At 39.2% G+C, this 20,738-nt stretch overlaps 1 protein-coding gene across 5 annotated transcripts; it reads left to right on the forward strand.

Annotated features, from left to right (window-relative positions):
- Positions 1-270: 270 nt before the first annotated feature.
- Positions 271-16,432, forward strand: EDARADD (EDAR associated death domain). 5 transcript variants are annotated; one of them, XM_030448650.1, is made up of 8 exons: positions 277-350; positions 4,319-4,380; positions 5,966-6,005; positions 8,399-8,499; positions 8,657-8,699; positions 10,734-10,836; positions 11,270-11,315; positions 13,812-14,003. In XM_030448650.1, the coding sequence occupies exons 1-8, from the start codon at positions 320-322 to the stop codon at positions 13,914-13,916; spliced, it is 531 nt and encodes a 176-aa protein (XP_030304510.1). In that variant the 5' UTR covers positions 277-319; the 3' UTR covers positions 13,917-14,003. The 5 variants fall into 5 exon arrangements, with proteins under 5 accessions (XP_030304508.1, XP_030304510.1, XP_030304506.1 ...); XM_030448648.1 differs by lacking the exons at positions 8,657-8,699; positions 10,734-10,836 and having other exon boundaries at positions 271-350; positions 8,411-8,499; positions 13,812-16,432; XM_030448646.1 differs by lacking the exons at positions 8,657-8,699; positions 10,734-10,836 and having other exon boundaries at positions 13,812-16,432.
- Positions 16,433-20,738: the final 4,306 nt, after the last annotated feature.

A 20,738-nucleotide genomic window follows, 5' to 3' on the forward strand; every position in this document is an offset into this window, starting at 1 on the left:
CTTACTGCCAGTCCAAACTAGTGTTACTGTCTGACCCCAATGCGCACCCTCTGTCTGCGCTGCTAACCAAACACACCGCTTTCACCCAGCGGAGCGAATGGGCGTATTTCCCGCGGGGAAACGCGGGTCCCCGCCGCTCCTGGGACCAGGGATGGGCGCTCCCTTCCCTCCCCTTCCCTTCGCTCCCCGGCGGGGCCCCGCGCCCGGCCCTACCTGCGGCGGGGCTACGGGTGGGGCGGCGGCAGGAAGGGGGCGGCGCGGCGGGGCGGCGGTTCCGGGCACGTCGGCGGGCGCCGATCGTTCCTGGCCCCGGGACCCCATGGCCGCTCCGCAGGACCCGCTGCCCGCAGGTGAGGAGCCGCGGCCGCCGCGGGGAGCCGGGAGGGAGGGTGGGCTGGATGGGTGGGTGGGTGGGTGGATGAGTGCCCCGCGGGGGCGGCTGCGCCCGGTTCTCCCCGCGGGTTCGGGGCAGGCGCTGCGCTGGGTCCGGCCCTGGGGGGGGTCCTGCTGCTCCGCTTCCCACTCTGGGTGGGAGTGACCCGAGGCTTGTGTGGGACAGGGGAGAAGCGTAGCCCCCCAGGCTGAGGTTAAAAGGGTTTGTGGGTTGCTCCCTTCCCCCTCCGCACAGGCTAATTAAGGATGGTAATAATTTATCATGTGCTCTGCTTTAGTGATTTAGTGCAACTTGTCTTGTCAAGCCTACTCCAGTGTTTAGCGTGTAAGCTACCCTGTGCTTTCTAACAGCACGTTAAAAGGATTTTCTTTAAATCCCAAGCTCTGTGTGTTTAGGAAGCCCACTCTCTTTAATTTACACGGCTAATGATGAAAATGACTTTTCAGTACCTCATCACAGGTGTGCCAGCAGTCACAATTTTTCTCTACCTGTCTGCTTAGAGACTTCAAAACTACAAAGTTTTGAGTACTCAACAGTAAACAGTAAATGCCTGGTGGCTGCTGGACTTCGACTTTTTAGAGAACAGAACATTCTAAAGTGCTTTGCTGTGTTTCCTCCTCTTACTTAAATCTGGAATTCATGTGCCTCTGGTCAAAGCATTGTTGTTGATTTGAGTTTAATCCAAGGGTTTGTCTCTGTGATCATTAGTACCAGAGTGGTCACTTTGATTGAACTGAGTTGTACTGTTAATTCATATGTGTTACTTTGGCATGAAATAGGTCTTGGTTGAACTACATAACACCAGTAGAGCTTACATGATCCACTCACTACTGATGGTGTCAAAGTTATGCTTTGAAAAAAGAGGGAAAAAAGACGGGGGAAAAACCCCAATTTTGGCTACATGGTGCTCTGTAAGCCTCCTCTTTCTTGAAAGTCGAAATGCTGAGGTCTCCAAAGTTCACCTTCAGACACTGCAAGGATGAAGAGCAGATGTAGGATTAAAAGTTTGAATGCGTATATGTGTACACATGTATACATTTGTGTGTAAGTATAATAAGAAACTTTTCACACTGTTAAGTGCAGAGCATTGCAGCTCTGTTAGAGTAGCAGTACTGAACAGAGAGAAACAGTGGTGATGGGTACAGGTCTGCTGCTCCTGTTGCAGACTGGTTATACTGGACAGGCTGAGGCAGAAAAGCCAAGGCAGCCTTTAAGCAGTCAGTGTGCAGGTGCTGGGCAGCAGAAAGGAACCTTGGGAGCAACTGTTGAACTCATCTCATGTCTGTCTGAGTCAATTTGCACGTGCTGATTTCTGTCCAACTGAGTCAACTCATGTGTGGTTCCTGGCAGAAGCATAAGGAGGTAAATATAGGCCAGTGGCTCTGTGCTGTCAGTGGGGAGTAGGGTGATAGTGACTTTTTATTTGAGGGATCCCAGAGGATGCTGTTATCAGCCTGGCTGTCAAAGTGACTGTGAAATCAGGTGCAATGAGTAGTCAGTCAGATGATACCTATATTTCCTGTTGGCCTTTCAAAATCCAAAAAATGTGGATGTTTTACATTGGAGATAAACAGAAAACCTTCCTCCTTACTGTTCTGTGCCTCTGGGTCCAGTGGTATGACATGAGCTACAGAATGCTGTGGGAAAGAGAGGGGGGACGTGGCATTTTAATTGCCTTATTCACAACTTAACATGAAGTGTGTGGATTTCAAATTACCTGCCTGCTATCAGTGGTCAGTACAACCATGGTGAATCATCCACAGCTGGGTTGTGGAGCCTATATTCTGGGTACAAATATTTATATGCATATATGCCACCCAGAGAAAATGTTGGAACTTGATAGTGCTCTACAGCCTAAAAACCATGGAAATTGCTGACAAACTAGAAAACAAAAGGGAAGAAATTGAACTACAGGGAAAGAAATACAGTTTTAAACTATTTTTTGAGATGGATACTAAGTAGGAAAGATGCAGAATTACAGTGACTTTGTTTCTGTGTGAGACTTAGAAAGCAGAAGTCAATTAAAGGTACCAACCTGTACTCCATTCGTTCTTTCAGAGTCATGCTGAGGTCTGTCAAGTCATTTCTTCAAATGCCTATATTCTGGGAGCTGCTTCTATTTTTTTAGAGCTTCCCCCTGCATTGTGGAAAATAAATTACCAGTGTTACAATGTATATTGGCCATATCTTGGAGATGTAGCAGAAGATAGGGATAAAGCCCTTACCATAGCTACAGTAGACAGCAAGGTTCAGCAGGGCATAGACCTTTTATGGGGTCTGCATTCATCTACCTGAAGGCTCCTCTTAATGTTACAACAGGGTTTTTTTGGTGGTTGGTCTTTTCATGTTTTTTGCTTTTTTGTTTTTTAATGCATCTAAAAACCCACCACCAACAAATGGTGTCTTTGCTGATAGTGGAAAAACAGTGATGCCTGAGAAGAGTCACCAAATACTGATTCCAATCTCCTCTTACTGGTTGTGGCTGAAAAGATTTAATATGTACTTGTAGTAAATGGTAAGGGCTTTTATAAAGAGAATGAGAAGAATGAAGTGAAAATCCTACTGCATAATTTAATATACTTTTCAGTTTTTTGAAAGCTTTTGATACTTATCAGCAGAAGAGATTCCTCTAGGAAATGGCAGGGTGATGTTAAATTTCATGAGTAATTTTGTGAATTCTGACTTCCATATGAGATTTGTTTCATATCCTCTGCACTTTTGGTCAGTTACCCAGTATTGTATCAGTTTAGCCCTTGATGCAGAGGGGTTGACATTAAATGATTCATCTGGAGGTACTTTGAATATTTATTTTCATATCCTTTTGACGTTTATATAATTTAAGTTTATATTATGTACAGATAGAATAACAGAATCATTCTGGTTGGAAAAGAACTTTAAGATAATTGAGACCAACCATTAACCTAACTCTGATGAATCCAGTGCTAAACTATGTTCCTAAGCAGCACATATGTATGTCTTTTAAACATCTCCAAGGGATGGTGATTCAGTCACCTCCCTGGGAAGCTTATTGCAGTGTCTAATAACCCTTTCAGTGAAGAAGTTTCTTCTTATATCCAATCTAAACTTCCCCCAGTCCAACTTGAACCTCTTGCCCTGTTGTTGCTTGTTACTTGGGAGAAGAGACCAACACCCACCTCACTACATTCTCCTTTCAGGTAGTTCTAGAGAGAGATAAGGTCTCTTAATCTCCTTCAGACAAAACAACCCCAGTTCCCTTATCCACTCATCATAAGATTTGTTCTTCAGACCCTTCAGTGGCTTTGTTGTCCTTCTTGGAACACACTCCAGTACCTTAATGTCCTCCTTGCAATGAGGAGCCCAAAACTGAACACAGTACTTGAGGTGCAGCCTCACCAGTGCTGAGTACTGGGGCACCATCACTTCCCTGATCCTGCTGGCCATACCATTTTTGATACAAGCCAGAATGCCACTGGCCATAATTCCTGTTTACCTCCAGAATTTTTTATCATTAGGTTTTGTGCCATAATCTGTTGTATTAATAGTATTAATTTTTTTGTAGTAGGTATGTTTACTCTTTTAATTATTGCTTTGAGGAAAAAAATAGAGTGCTTTCACTTGGAGAATAAAAATTACCTTTTAGCAGATTTTAATCTGTATTGTTTTTGTGATTTTTAGTAAATTAAATTGAAAACTTTCATTTAAGTCTGTCTTTGCTAGCTTAGAGTTGGGTTTCCTCGTTGCATGTAGTTTCTCACCTGTGTGCTAGTATCTCTGACTATTTCTAGTTTGTCCTTTTTTTCTTGTTGAAATGTAATATAGCATAGTACATGTAATGGCTGCATAGTTGTGCTTTATCTTGGTCAGACAAAGAGGTGAAATGTGAATTGCCAGACAGAAATATTTTGGAATATGATGTAGTTGATAAAGCTTTCTTATTTCCAGCAGATCATGCAGCAAAAGAGCCAGTGGAGGATACAGATCCAAGTACTCTCTCTTTAACAGTGGTACGTGTTTCTGACACACTTAAAATCATGATGGTTCTTTGCAGTTACATAGTGCAGAAATGAGGGAAAACACTTAAGAATGTTTATTCCAACTGTGTTTATCTAGGGGTTTACTTACCTTCACAATTGCATAAGCAAGTTTTAATTTACTAACGCAGTGCAATTAAAGTGTGAATAAAAATACCAGTAGGTACTTAAGTTGAATTGGCTGCTATCAGCTGAGCTGTCAATGGGAAAGCCTCTAGAGGCTATGACAGTACTATTTTTTTTATTAAAAACAAACAAACAGACTAAAAAACCCCAAGAAATATAGGTTCTGATATTTTTTTTGTCTTTATGAGCTGATGGGATGAATAACCTCCCTAAGGCTTATAATTATAATTAAGTTATTATTCCTTCCTGTACCTCTGGTGTACAGCAGGTATGGGTGAGCCTAAGGAGAGAGCAAACAGCGCACTCTGGTGCTTGTGGAAAGCAGAGAAACGCCCATTATGCCAAGTTTTGTCTTAGGAAATTAAAGATGACAGGTTTATGCTGAGACAAGGAGTGTATCAGGTAAAAGTAATATGAAATTCTCTCAAGTCGTTTAAGGGTTTTTCTTTCTGATGTTGCTATGGATTGTTTACTCTGGGGGGTTGTTTACCCAGCTAAGGCTGTTGCTTTGCTATGGTTTTGGTTTGGTTTTTTTTTTCAGTTGGAAGCTTTGCATTAAGGAGTCAGCAGGAAACTCTGAACACTTCACTAGTACTTTAAATGCTGATCCTTCACTGGGATCTGTTATTGCAGTGTGTGTACATGCAACTGTGTTACCAGGTTTTAATGAAAGATGCAGACATTGTGATGGGTTTTGTGGACTGAATAAATTAGATTCTCTGTTTTCCTAAGTGCAGTTTTGTTTTTTTTTTGAAAGGTGAGGGAAAGTTGCTGTGTCTGAGACAAATTACAGTTTTGTTTATCTCCTCCCCCCCACTCCCTTAAATCAAGATGTCTTTAATGTGTTTGCTTGGTTACAAGCTTCTATGAAAGCCACACCTACTTTTACATTAGGGTAGGGGTCATAAGGAAGAAGGTAAATTTCAGGTATAGTAAGTTATAATGTGCATGGAGATCAGCAGTCCCTTTGAACTCAGTAATTGTAGTTTATTAAATATTGCATTTTAATCAGCTTTTAGAACAGAAGAGAAAAATAATTGTTTTCTTCGAGCACAGTAACATTTTAGTAAAAGCTTGTATCTGCTAAAAGAGCTTTTGATCTCATCTCTGTATCTCATAGTATGCATTACCTTTTCTAGATTATATTGCTACTTAAATGCAAAATTTCTTTCCCTATCTCTGGTTTTTCACTAAAAATTAGTACCTTTAAAGGTACTCCAGCAAAGCAGCAATCTCTTTTACTGTTGCATGTACTAATCAGTAGTGTTAGTAGCATCTCAGTTCCTGTGTGTTACTATATCTGATTGTAGACAGATCAACTAATAGCAGTTTAAGTTATGCAGCTATAATGATGCATTTTTATATAATCTTTCTCTAGAACAATTGCACTCAATTAATGAACATCTGTGTTTGTTTTGCCTTTTTGTGACAGACTGAAAAATATCCTGTCCAAGACACAGGGGTACCTAAAGGTAAGTATTGTATCATAGATCTGTATTGTTAGGAGCAGTAAAACCATTGGTGTTACCCAACAGATTGAAATACTTTTTCCTAGATGGTTGTATTTTAAATGTAGTGTTGTCTGCTGTATTTTTAAGGTCAGTTTGGTGTGTATATATAGAGAGAATTTTTGAAATTTCCTTCCAAAGTCTAGTTTTGATCTCAAAGTCAGTCTAAAACTATCTTAGTTCTCAGTCTGGAAGGAAAATACAGCGGTGGCATCAAAAAACAGTGTTCAGAGGACAGATGGTAGAGACATGATAATGTTAAGAGAATGCTTTGAAGAGATTACCAGTGCCTTCAGGTTATCAGAAATACAATCCAGAAAGTCTTCCTCAAAATTCATTAGATAAATTCCTAAATTTTAGATTGTCAAAGTTGTTTGAAATCTGAGATACTATGGTTTAAACACATTTACTTTAAAAAGAGAAGCTGAGTGGAAGCTGAGAGGAAATTTCAGTACTTTCTGTAGAAAGGAAATGAACTTGGTTTATTTTTAATTTTTCTGCTTCCTCTTGCTAAGTGTAAAAAGATGTGAGTTCTTGTACAGCTTAACGTTTACCCTTTGCAGCTGAAATGATGCAAATACCTCTTAATACTCTGCACATTTCCATTACTAAATTATTATTTTTTTTTCTTAAGTGTGGGTTTTCATTAATTTAGGGTTAGATTGCATATTAGGAAAAATTTCTTGACTGGAAGTGCTGTCAGGCACTGAACAGGCTGCCCAGGGTAGTGGTAAAGTTATTATCCCTGGAGGTATTTAAAAGATGTTTGTATGCTGCTTAGGGGACATGGTTTGCTGTGGATGTGGCAGTGCTGGGTTAACAGTTGGACTTGATGATCCCAATGGTCTTTTCCAACCAAAGAGATTCTATGAAACTCATATAAATCATACTAGGAAAAAATCCCAGATTCTTTTTTTCCAGCTTAGGACTGGACATAATTCCAATTCTGTAACTATTTCTATAAAAATACAGACTTGGAGGTATGACCCTCTGAGCCAGTAAGTGTTGCAGGTGTGCAGGTAGATTTCTGTGTAACACAAAACGAGGTTTGCTTCAGATGTAATGTTCAATGAAAATACATTGACTGGGGTTGGTGTGGGAACTTGTTGTTGTTTTTATAGGTCATTTAATTAATGGGCTGGTTTGGGGCCATAACTCATTAAAGCTCTTAGCACCCTCTATCCATTATGAATTAGGGGTGAGTTGAGGTAACTTTTCATCTTGCAGGACAAGGCTTAATGTTTACATCATGTTTTGATTATAATTCTACCTCCTCTCAAATACAAAACACATTTCACACATAATATTTCCACACCATTGAAGTGGATTTCCACACCATACTCTGAATTTTCAGCCTGATGGTTTTTGAATTTTTTTTTTTTTTGTCTCTGGACCTACAGTGATAAATAATGAAAATGATCCTTATTAAACATTTACCCTGCTGCAGGTGAAATACTATTTGGCTTTAAGTTGCAATGCTCTTATAAAAGCAGAAAAAGAAGAAAATAATGATTCTGGGATGGATGAATTCTTTGATTGAAATCAGCATCTTGGCAGATAAGGAGTTATGTATAGTGTAGATGTAGATGTGTAGATGTAACCTCTTCTAAGCTCCTGTTAAAGGTTAGTCAGCACCTGATCTAGGGGAATTCTGCAAGTAGTTTGCTGATGAGAACCATATTAATCAGGCAGAGTGAAATGAAATGTGTCTGCTGAAGATTCTCATAGGGTTTATGCATCCCTTTGTATCCCATTTTTAGGACTGAAGTGAAGCTTAAAAGATAAATAGGTGTTATGCTGAACTGGAAAATGTGCTTTTCAGTGGACTCCTAGGGCAGGTGATAAACACACTTTGAAACACATTTATTTCAGTGCTTCTGAAAATTCCTGTGTGGTAGAGATAGGTAGGATGGGTGAGCTTAATTCCTAAAGGAGAAAAAAAAAATAGAAAAAAAAAAGATAAATATGTGTAGTACATATTTCAATAATTATCATTGCATGATGAGAAAAGCAAAGCCAAAAGGATTATATTGTTTTCAGCCTATTTTATAGGTCCAGCTAATAATCTCTTTTGTTTTCTGGAAGATGTACATGGCTCTTGCTTCAAAAAGTGTGATGTTTGTTTTAAAAAATAATCTGCTATACTAATATCTGATCTCTGCAAGGATTATTTTTCTTCACACAGTCATGCTCTTCATGATTGTTGCAGTGTCTGCTAATTTAATGTTTTGGGCTTTTAATCCATCATTTCTGGGTGATTGATCGTGATATAGAGTTAAATTTTGTATGCTAGATATCAATAATTTCTGTTTGATAGCCTAAAATTGGTATTTGGGTAGAAGACCAGTGTTTCTTAGTTTTTCTCTTAGATGAGGAATACCTAACAGATCAAGTTACATTGGAAATTGCATCTGTGAACATCAAGACCCTTACATCAGAGTCTGGCTTAATCCAACAGGTAAGAAAAATGCCACCTGGATGTGACCTAAATTACTGTTGACCTAAATTACTGCTGTTGATTAAATATATGTCAGCAGATAAATATGTTTGCAGACTATATCTGGAAAGCATGGAATTACACAGTAAACTAGATCACAAATATCCTTTCTTTTCAGGAGTTCAATGAAGTGAGCTTTTGTGGAGAAGAGCAAAAGAAAGGTTATTTAATCATTAATGTGTACTTTGTAGTTTAAATAGGTTTTGATCAGCATGTAGATGCTCTTAAGAAGAGCTGAAAAAACATTTTCTGTGATGCATACACTCCCTCTTTCCTGCTGAAAGCAGAGCCAGGGTGGAGAATTAAGTGAAGAAGTAAGGAATCCTAGGGTTTTGGACTCCTTATATTTTGCCCTTAGGGAGGGATTTGACTGTTCTGCTTTGACTTTTGGGCACTGCTCTTCCATGTGGAAACACTCTTGTCTGTTTATGAAATCTTACATTGCCATAGGGTGGCCTGCATGCTCAGTGGTTACCATCTTTCAAATGAATGTTATTTGCTGAATTTAAAATTGATTCTCTTTGGGTTGAGCAGCAAACTTGGAGAAGAGAAATGAATGAGCATTTTCCAGTGAGATGAAGAGTTAAAAAGGAGTTCCTTATGCCAGAGCCCCAGCAGAATTTTGTCAGAAACAAACATGGGTTTGGTATGCATTTCACAGATGATGGAGGTAACCATCTCATTCCCATCATCATGAAGAGAGCATTTATTGCCATCTTAGAATCACTGTAAGGATATTTCAGTGTGGTAAGGGGTCTACAGAACTGGAAAAAATTCAGTTTATCTCCAGATTGTGCATGGGCTTATGGTTTTCATTAGACTCATAGATGTTGATGAGATTTTTGTTGTGGGCAAAAAATGCTTTTGCTTAATCCCTTCATCTGATGGACAATAACACTACATTGTTTTATTGGAATTATATTACAAGAAAATTATCTTGAATGAACCTGAGTGCATCTGATTTGATAAAGGTGGATAACAGTGGATAATCAGTTTTGAAAACAGATGTGTAGGTATCCCTGTTTTTCTTTATACTTCTTGCAGCACTAACCACTCATTCTTTTTTGTCAGAAGACATGAGCATTGTGGCATCTCTTAAAGGCATTTAGGTCTCAGATTTTACAATATAATTGTATCACCAGGAATTCATAAAGACTGGGAAATGTTACTGCAGTTCAGGACAGCAACTTGGCTATTGCAAACCAGAGGAAGAGAATCCACTTAACTGTTTTTTTTTTTTCCCCTTTCATTTTTTCTTGTTTGTTTCCTCTGATTCCAACCTCTGAAGAGGCCAAGCTGAGCTCATTTTTCCAATGAATAACACTTCTGAGGATTTTCTCCTAGGGGCTCAGTAATAATGTTCTACCTTTTTAAGGAATTTTTGGGAATGGAGGCAATTACTACAGGCAGGATTTCCAGATTTAGTTTTTCTTAAACTTTGAGTGTTTACACGGTGCCATGAAGGCCAAGTTCATGTTTAAAAATCTGTTGAGAGAAAGCTTATGTGCTGCTGGTGGAAAAGTAAACTGCTAGAAGATAATGTCAAGGATTTTTCTGTTGCAAGTGGCTCAAAATACCTCTTGGTCAGAGAGCAGATATTTTGTGGGGTGAATTGATGTTGTATCTGTCATCTTCTAGTTTTAAAGGAATTAAGAAACGCTGAAAAAAGCATACTAATTTTTGAATTCCTAACGAAGTCTCTGAGCAGTTTGAAGATGGTTTACCTTCCTTATAATTGAACTGTACATGTTCATCACATCAACTGAAACTCTCTGTATTTTCAGTGGATTTCTTAGTAAGGAAGGTGTAGCAGGTAGGAATAGAGTATCTTATTACACTGTATTGTCACCCAGCTGACTTGTGTTTGCATGCTCAGCCTGCAGAAGGTGAAGAAGCCTGCTGTGATAGTTCTGGAAGAATGACACCATACAAAAATATCAACAATACTTTATTGCAGTTATCTAAGGGGAAAATCCCCTTCTGCTTTTATCTTTAAATCCTCAACAGAAGAAATCTATTTCACCTGGCTTGACACCTGCATAGTTTAAGTAAAGGCAGCTGCAGTTTCCCATAGACCCAGGATCAAGATGCTGTCTATCCAGGTCATAGATGTCTCTCTCTAAATAGTAGAATTGAAAAGTTATGATGTGTGCTGCAGTTTCAAGCTGCTAAGTAATTTCATTATCTTTAAATAGGCAAAGAAGTCACTGAGGGAATGTTGTCTTCAAACAGGAGCAGGGTCAGATGTGAACCAGCAAAAATATTGAAGTCCATCTGTTGTCTAGAAAAGCTTCCTGTGTATGTAAAGAAATTTTTGAAAAAAGATCCTCCACTTTTCCTAGATCAATGAAACATTCCCTTACTGCTTCATGTTATAGGCAAAATTATCTTTTTTTTTTTCACTACAAAGCATGTAGGAAACCATATGAATTGTTGGCCAACTGTTGAAGGATTAGGAACAAATTATTCAAAATATGTAAACCCATAGCATATTGTTAATAAAGATTGCATTCTTCAGTGGGTACAACCAACAGGGCAATTTTGTGAGCCAAAGCATGCAAATGCTGTCTGAGAAGACTGCAGATTGCCAGTAATTCCTCAAAACCAGCTATATTCCCTGTCTGATTTTACAAATAACTCAAGATTTGTAAAGCCACTTGTAAATTAGCCAAGTAGATATTTTGGTGTTCAAATACATTGTTTTGATTTATATTTGTTTTCTGCTTTGTAGCCAGAAGACAAAGACACAGAAATCCATACTGATGAATCACTTTCAGGTAAAAATTCAGCTTTACTGTTCTACATATTTTATTCCCAGATTTTCTTTCTAAGTTTTTATTAAAAACTGCTATGTATCATAACCAAGAACTGCCTGGTTAGTCAATGCTGTGGAGCTGTGGAGCTCATACTGGTGTCATTTACAGCTTTCTCTTTGTTCTACAGGGGGTAGTGATCAATAATGCAGACCATAAAAAATGTGTATGTTGGGCTTTCCAAAATCATCCAGTAAAGCCACCTTTGGAAATTATCTGTAAAGAGTTACTTGGAGAGAGCAGAAGCTGGCAGTAGACTGGGAGGGCTTATCACATAAATGTGTGAGATCAGCTGGGGGTAGTGTGTGTGTGGATGATGTGCAGCCCTGTTAATCTAACAGTGAGCAACTGAGAATTTCCTGTTTGTAAGGAAGCTTGTTCTATCATGTAACATTGGGATCAAGCAATTAGGCAGGTAGCTCATCAGTATTTGGTACAGGGCATCTTAGAAAAGCAGAATTCTTCATAATGCTTTTCATAGGTCTGCACATAATTGGCACAAGAAGCAGGCTGGTTTAGTTTTGTTTACCTGTAACTGTGCTGTATGTTTTTTTTACCTCTTCTTCCCTGTTTCTATTGGAGGTTAAAACTTATTCTGGCATCCTTGCAAAGCAAAGGAGATGAAATTCAGATAGGTGATCTCCTGCCCTTTGAGCTCAGCCAGAACTTTGTTTGGGTTATCTTCATTTTGCCTTGTTTGTATAACTAAATCTTAGTTTGAGTGAAGGGAGCAAGTTTTGTCTTATTTCAACAAGAGCTGAGGGTGCACAAGAACAGAATAGTTAATGCTGATATTTCTGTAGGGAACAGCTGCAAGGCCTGTGGAATACCCACGAGCAAAGATGTCACCAGAACGTGTTCCCCTTAACAGGGAATCTAAGTATTTGTATGAAATTATGTTTCTGAAGCAGTGTTGCTGCACGTCCTGACTTGCTGAAGGCTTCAGAAGTTGTGTTTGGCCTGCTAAAAAAGCAAGCTGATGAGCAATGTTATAAAAATAACAATACCCTGTTCTTCCTTTAAGAGCAAAAACCAAATGCACACAGAAGCTATACTCTGCTGAGTTGCTTTTATTAGCATTAAAAAAAAACAAACAAACTTTATGGTCTTTCTGGAATTTTGACACAATCTAACAATAATTACTGCAAATGAAAAAACAGAAAAAAATCCAAAACCTTAACAGATGCCATTTCCTATATGAAAAGGTGGCACTGAGTACCAGATTTGTCCTTTGCCAGAGAGATAGTTCAGGTCTCTTACACTAGCACTGATCCAGCACCTCTAAATTGTGTGTCACTATTTTATGGCTTTGCTTTTAATCAATTTTCTGATTAATATCAGTTTTCTTATTGCAGTGTGCCTTTTAAAAATAGTTTCATACCATGTATGACCATTTACTTCCCTATTTGAAGCTCTATAATAAGGCTGGAGGGCAGAAGCTTTGGAAAGTGCTTTTAAGCTGCATCCATTAATTACTATTCTTTGGAGATACCATATTCTGCCTTTAAGAGGAGCAGGGAGAGTTAAGGTCGCATCTACAGCCAAAATGCTCAAACAGTGCTCTACACCACTGCAATGTTAAAGGTCTTAGTATTATTATTTAACTAGAAGTGTGACTAGAACTGGTTTCTACATGCTTTTGCAGGTTATTAATAGGTAATATTGTCTGATGGCACCACACTGTTCAGAGTGGTGGGGAGGTATTGACTCGTGTGTGGGAGACCTCTAAATGGCAATTTTTGATACTTGATGCAGATTTTAGAACATATCACCACCCACTTGCAGCAACTGGTTATTTTTATTTTTCTCACACATGGAGGACTATGCACTTTATTCCTTTGCATAATGTACTTTTAAAACAGGCTTGTTTGTTAGAACAGGGACAGTTTTTATTTTAAGAGCCCTTAAAAAGCAAAGGAACGTTTCCTACTTTTCATTAAGTTATACTCCAGGTGTTAGTTGTGTTTGCAGCTGTCAGCAGAGATTCTCCTTGTGCAAATACTTGATGTTGTTATGAAGGCAGCAGCTCAGAAGTGAAAAACCTTTTCCTTCATCTTACAACATATGCATACAGGGTGCACATAAAGCACACATGATTCTTTTGGTGATGTTAGCAGGGGTTATGGCAGATCCAAGGAAGTGATACAATTCCCAAAACTGAAAAAGGGAAATAACACAGCTTGTGTACATTAAGGCATTAAATTGCACGCCTTTTCTGTAAGTGTAAATATGTTGCTTTTGAAAATTACTGTCCTTTAGCTTATAGCCACTGAGCATAGTGAAGAAAGAAGTCTTAGAAAGTCTTAGAAAGTTAATTTCATCCGTACTTCATAATGAAATAATGAAGTGCTTCATTAGATATTGCTGTTCTGATGTTTTCAGAGACTGTTCACAGAAACTTTTCTGTAAAACCACAGCAATGGATCCTAACTTCTCCCCTTGTACTGGTTTTCACTGCAGATCTCAAGAAAACCTGCAAGGAAAACAGCACCTGCTCCTTGTGCTTATTCCGTGCACCGACCATCAGTGACATGCTCAATGATGAGGACTTGTTGTACACAGTGAGGCTAAAGCTGGATCCCTGCCACCCAACAGTGAAAAACTGGAGAAATTTAGCAAGCAAGTGGGGGATGACTTATGATGAATTGTGTTTCCTTGAACAGAAGCCCCAGAGCCCCACCTTGGAGTTCTTGTTACGGAATAGTGACAGGACTGTGGAGCAGCTGATTGATCTCTGTAAATTTTATAAGAGAATTGATGTTGTGAAAGTGCTGCTGAAATGGGTGGAGGAGGAATGGCCCAAGAGAGGGAGGAGAACTTACCAGAATGACTTCTAGGTGAAAGTTGTTAGTACCTATGTGTTAAATGCTGGGACTTGCTGCCTCTGTGGTGCATGGGAGATTTCCCTCACAAGAGAGAGCCTGTAATGACAGTTTGTATACTGTGTAAGCTTTATGTACTGTACACACATATATACATTCTGTGACCTCAGGGTTGCAAAGATAACCTTCTGAAAGTGGATGGAATAATGCAGGTTGTGTTCTTGAGTCTACAAATGCATTTGGTTTCTTTGCTGCTGTTTGTAGACTTCCTAAAGCAGAAGAGGAATGAAAAAGTCAGAGCACTGGTTTTACTTGCAGCACTTGTGAATCATGTCAGTTGTGTGCTGCTGCTATTGGGAAAGCCACAGTTAGAAGGCAAGTCTCTTGACCTTTCTGGCAGCCCTCCCACAATTTTATATGTTCTACCTAGTAGAAGATAAGAGGTTATTTTTTTCTTCCATTTTTTTATAAGAAAATCTAAGCTTTATGACACTTTTTTTCCACACAGGGACACCTCAGTGTTCTAAGTAGCAGTTTGCATTTTTATTTTACAACTAACTCAGTGTTTCAAAATCACATTCAGGCAAATTAAGCTATTAAATCTCTTTGATAAATGGGAAGAGATGTTAACAAACCAATGATTTGCTTATTTCTATAATTATAGAGTATATATTTGCTATAGAAGGCATTATGCAATTGAGAGACTTTTCAGCCCATAACCACTAGGGACCAAAAAAGCCCAATTAAAATGCTTTATACTTAGAGTTACTTTCAAAGGTTTGAAGACAATATAGACACTGAGTGCACTTACCTGTTGACTTGATATGCCTCCTGCTTTGCAGGATGAGGTGTTGGCTAATACCTCACCCACAGTATACCCTTAATATTGAGTATAACTTCCCTTTTCACAGGCTGTGGTTTTCTTTACAGTCTCATTGATTGACCTACTTTCTGTCCCACACCAAAGTAGTTGCACTCTTGTGTGAAACTAGCACAAGTTTATGTTTTGATTAAAGCCACTCCAATGGGAAATTCACAAGTACATTTGTCTGCAGTCCAGGTGGTTGGTTATTAAAGCACTTATGGTGGTTTAGACTGGTGGTTCTCAAAGAATTCTGATACACTGATTTACACTGTTTACATTTAAAATATTTTAGAAACTGATCTTTTTCCTACCATTCTCCTGTGTTCTAATGTTTTTTAAAAACTCCTTAAAAGTCAGTTCTACTATATGATGTATAAAGTACTTACAGCTATAATGCCACACTCAAAAACGTTGCTTCTTAATAATTCTCCTAGTTGCTACCCTTGCTAAAAGCATCTCAGACAATACTAATATGTACATAGGTGTATATACCAAAGCACTGGTGAACAGTATGTCAAGATGTGGGGCAAAACTAGAATGGGGTACAGGCTGATGCACTATTTGCTCTTCTCAAGTAGCATTTACTAAGAATTAGTAGCAAAGCTGTGGGAAGTCTAATGTTGTATATTGAGTTTCTGACTGTGAGAGAGTGAAAAGGCACCTCCAGTAATGTTACACTGTAGATACTGAGTGATATGGTTACAGAGGAGCTAGAAGACAGACTAACATTTTCAATGTCAAGTGCTAGTCCTGAAGTGACATAAATTAACTTTATTTTAGTGACTTCAAGAAGCTGAAGATTTACTTTCAAGGTGAAAAGACTGACCTAAATTTTAGGTTTGAATTCTTTTAAAAGCTTGTGGAAAGTCGCAATTTTAAATAACTTCTTTTTCTTAACTATTCCTCAAAAAAAGCTGCTACTCTTTAGAACAGTAAGTTTTCAAGCCATATTTTAAAGAGGATATTGTACTGCTGTATCTTGTTGGGTCTGCAGCTCAAATATTTCATGCTCCTCTTCTAGGAACCAGGTGTCCCTGATAGATTTTTGTAAACTCATAACTTTGCAAGTAATCTTCTCTCTTTAGTTAGGAGCTCTAGAATAAGCTTTGAGGACTATGGTTGTGGCTTGGCTGGCTGCTGCTCTCAACTTCTAGAGAGACATCCCCTGTGTATGTGCAAGTAGCTCATAATGCAGCTTGTCCAATATAATTCCCATATTTTGTATGTGTGATTAGGATCATGGCTCTGTGTTAAGTTGTTGTTCTGAGTGGTGAGTGCCAGCAAAGACACCAACAACTCTTCTCTCCTGTAAAATATTGCAAAAAAGCCTGTGGTATTTTATTCTCTGCTTTGGTAGAAGTCCAGTCCAGCAAGGAGCTGGAGCCCTCACCTAAGAATCACAGTGGAAAAATTAAATGATGAAGCAGCATTTCTGAATCAAGATGTTCAACTGGAATCTATCCCTTTTCCTGTTTTGTGGATAAAGCTTGTAAAACAGAAACACTGTTGTCTTGTGGAAATGAGTTCTGAACCTTTGATGCTCTTGAAAAGTTAATTTCAGCTGCAAGGATTCATGTCTGATGGAAAAAAAGCTGCTTCTAAGAGTTCACAAGTGAATTTGTATAGATTTAGCACTGAAGATTGAAAATGTTAGCCTTAAACTTCATCACACACTGGATTACTCATTAGTATACTTGAAATATTTTTTCATCTTTGTATGGCATGAATTGAGATGTACACACTTTTTTAGTTTTATATCTGTTTACAAGATCTCGGGTCTGAGTGTTTATTCTTATATCTTCTGTTATAATGTATTCTATTTTTAGGAGAAATATAGATTGCCAGTGTTTCACATTATTGTATTTGTTTTTATTACAGATAGGGAAACAGCTGTTTTCTTCCTCACCAGTCACCTTGGAACTAAACTATCAACTAATTGTGCTGTGTAAAAAACTTCATATATACAAGATTCATGGCATCTTAAAGCACGTATGTTTGCAACAGATACTGCTGTTCAAGAAAGGAATATGTATTTTTTAAATCTTTTCCATATGAAAAATGTGTTAATTTTCATAAGGTGATGAAAAAAAAAGAGGTTTATCTAGAAACTTGCAGCACAGCTACTAACCATAGAGAGGTATAAATCCTGCATTAGGTGAACTCTTCTTGAATTAAGAACCAATCTGATAATGAAGGTTAGATAAACACATGGACACTGAAAAGGCTCTACTAACCTTTTGGTTTTGTTCCATTTTGTCTCTGCTGTTCCCATACATGACCTGCCCTCCCATTTAGGGATTTCCAGTTCTTTGGATGGATTTTCTGTGCCTGCACTATAATCAATGGCCCTTCCCATCCACTGTAGCTTCTATGAAGATATCCAAACCACTGTGGTTTATTTCTGAAGCTTTATCTAAGATGTGGTGAATCTGGTAACTGTTCTTCAACAGCAAAGATACAGTCTTGTGCTCCAGGATCCCCAAGTTTTGCTGTGAGGTCAACTACAGGGCATCCCCAACAAAATGGTGACAGTATCCAGTTGACTTAACTCACTGCAAATGCTTCCCTTTAATCTGTGGAGAGGAATGCAAGATAGGTTTGGGGCTGTCCTTTGGAAGCCTGCCATAAAGGATAAGGTAGTCAGCATGGCCCCAGGTACTTGCTTGGAAGGAAGTTACACAGAGACTAAACCATTCTGCTTCCTGAATTGCTACTGAGTAACGGAGAGCTGCAGCTCATGAGCTGCAAGAGATTGTGTATTTTTCACTGTCTCAAACTCAGTGCCTCCCACAGTTCCAATTCAGAATTTTAACAAGTCGAAAAAAAATGTAAAATATGCCTTATGGTGGTTTAAGGGAGGGTAACACTGTTAACTTGTGGCCAGACATAGTTGGAAATTATTTGTCAGACAGCAAAATTGTTTAAACAAGGTCAAGGAAAGTGCATGGCATTTATGTATAGTACCTTAAAGAACAGCCTATTGTAATTTTTGCAGCATATCAAGTTCTCTGTCCACAAAGGAAAAGCAGTTAGTTATTAATAACTAATCTCAATATATCTTGTAATTTAAGTTGTGGGTCAGTTTTTGACAGCTGGGCAGAGCACCATTGAATGAGGACTTGGGCCAGTTGCCTGTTTTGACAGAAAAGTACTTTTCTTTGCCCCTGGGCTCAGCCTGTCATGGTTGCATGGCTGTGGTCAGCAGCACTGAGAAGAAATTATTTGTAAAGGTGGACCCTGTAGTATTTGTACATGTGTTTTTTGGCCAAGGGCTGGGACTGACTCCCTCTTAGAAGAAACTGATGGCAAGCAGTAGCTGTCAAACTTGAGAAGGGCTTGCCTGTACCCCTTGCTGGGGTTGTGTGATTAAACATCTGGGTAGGCTTACCAGGTGGTTTAACCTCTTGTAGATATTTCTGATCTGTTACCAGTCTGTTAAGGGCTCTTGATGAAACCTGCAGAGAGCCATGGAGGTTATTAATATGGTCACAGTGGTGTACACCATATAAGCAGTATGTACAGGGGGGAGAAGCTTCTGGTTCTGGACAGGATTTTTCGTGCAGTATATTCACAGTGATTCATTAAAATGTACTACATGCTGCCATCAGTCATGTTGTGGAGGCCCAAAAGTCATGACATTCACCTAAAAAATTAATCAGGCAAATTCAGTCTGCTTATTAATGAAGATGGTGCAGTTGTAACCTCTGTCTCAGGAACTCCTAAATGGGTGATGATCAGAAGCTGAATGTGTTGTACTGTGTGCTTGCCTTGGTTCTCTTCTCCTCTAGGCAGCTCCTGATGGCCACAATCTGTAATGACCATAGGGTGTGTGTCCCTTTGACTTGATGTAGTCCAGCCTGTTTTGTCCCTACCACACTGCAGATGTTGTGTAGCAAACTCAAAAAATCAGCACTACTTAGGAAAACTCTTAGGGCACTGTATGCATAAAAAAATGTAGCCAGCCATGCAGCCTGCCCTGCTCCTAGACTCAGGTCAGCATAACTTTGGGCTTTGGTGCATTGGCTGGGAAGAAAATTGACAAACACAAGTCCCCTGCTACAGAAAATGTTGGATAGGCCTAAAAGGGAAAAGGGAAGAATGGTTGTTTAAATTGTGGAGAGCTGAACAAAAAAGGATCCATTAAAGGTTTTGAAATGTGTTTATTAGTGTCAAGTCTAGAGACTTCTCTTTTTTAAAAAAGCTCACCATTAATTAAGTGGAATATTTCCCACTAGAAGTTTTCATAAAACTTTGGGCAATGATTTGCTGCCCTGAGAGATATAGGTTGTAGGCTGGGAAGCAAGGACTGCTTAAGAAGTTTCTTTTGAGGAACTAGGATGGAATGTACCCACTTCCTGGCACTCTGCTGAAAAATGAGAAGTAGTGCAGAGCAGGAACAGATAACTGGATGGCAGCAGGTAGGAAAAGCAGCTGGCAGAGCCAAAGCACTGCTGGAGTGACTCTGAAAGGACAGAGCAGCTTGTAATGCAGTCTGGATACAGCCCTGCTGCTCAGCAGGGAAGGCAGACTCTGCTTTGGAGATGTGCAGATGTGAGGTGTTTGCTGCAGGAAGGAAAGAGCAAACATAGCAGCTCCTTTACCAAGAAGTTACAAGAGGACTCAAAATAGTTGTGGTTGTATTCTTTCTATCCAGTGAAGTGGCGTTTGTGAAGCCATCTGTGAGAAAGGATTTTAAAAAGTGCCAGGTCATCAGTTGAGTTGAATTTTCCCAGGTTTCTGAGTGGACTTTAACTGATGAATCAAAACTGTTGGTACCCAAGAAGGAATAGGTAAGATTTGGAGATTAAGAGTGAAAATGTGGAGGAAGCTCCTAATGGCTCCTGCACTGCTGGGTCCTCTCCCAGTCCTTGTGGCTGGGGCAGGAAAGGCAGGTAAAATTTCTTGGGGATAACAGGGTCCTCCCTCAAATGCTTGGCCTCCTTTTGGCCAAGAACAGCTGCTAAATTTGCTTAAGCAGAAACTGCCTGCTTTTGTCTTGACTAAGCATTTCTGTTTCCCCAGCAAGCAAAATTCTGCTGGAACATGAGAAGTCAGATTGCTGACAGGAGTGCACAGTCCCAGCAAGTTGTGTGCAAGTTGAATTGTAGCTCTAAAAGCAAAAGCCTCAATTAGGACTTGGACTGTGGAAATATGGGGAGGCACTGTTGTTTTTCATCATGACTGCTGCTAGTAAATGGTGCTAAAAAAAGCAGTCCTGAGAAATCAGCAGTAAAATGACAGTCTGAACAAAACTGCAATGTAGTGCAAGGCTACTCGAGCTGTAATCCAGCTGACTCATTGCCAGTGGTGCATTAGGTTTGGGAGCTGAAATAGGGATTTTCATAAACTGATTTCATAAACAGATTTCATAAACTGCCTATGGGTCAGCCTTCAAAATTATAATCAGTATCTTAATTAAATATCTGCTTCAATAAAAAACTGCTGCATACTTTAAATTACACATACCTCCTTTGGATTGTTTCCTCCCAAAAGCAGAAGAAACAGTAATAAAGTAGTGGAACTGTATTTTCCATGGCTCGTGTAGAAACAATTCCACTTACTACTCCTCCTTTCAGCATCACTATTTTTTCATTCTAGCCTTTCAGCATCTTTTCTGTCCCTGTTGTTTGGCCCAAACCTTCAAACTTTGAGGTTGTTTTCTAATACTGAGAAGTGAAGGCATTAAATGTACTTCTGTCA

Source organism: Calypte anna, chromosome 3, assembly GCF_003957555.1.
Source record: "Calypte anna isolate BGI_N300 chromosome 3, bCalAnn1_v1.p, whole genome shotgun sequence".
Classification (NCBI taxonomy): Eukaryota; Metazoa; Chordata; class Aves; order Apodiformes; family Trochilidae; genus Calypte; species Calypte anna.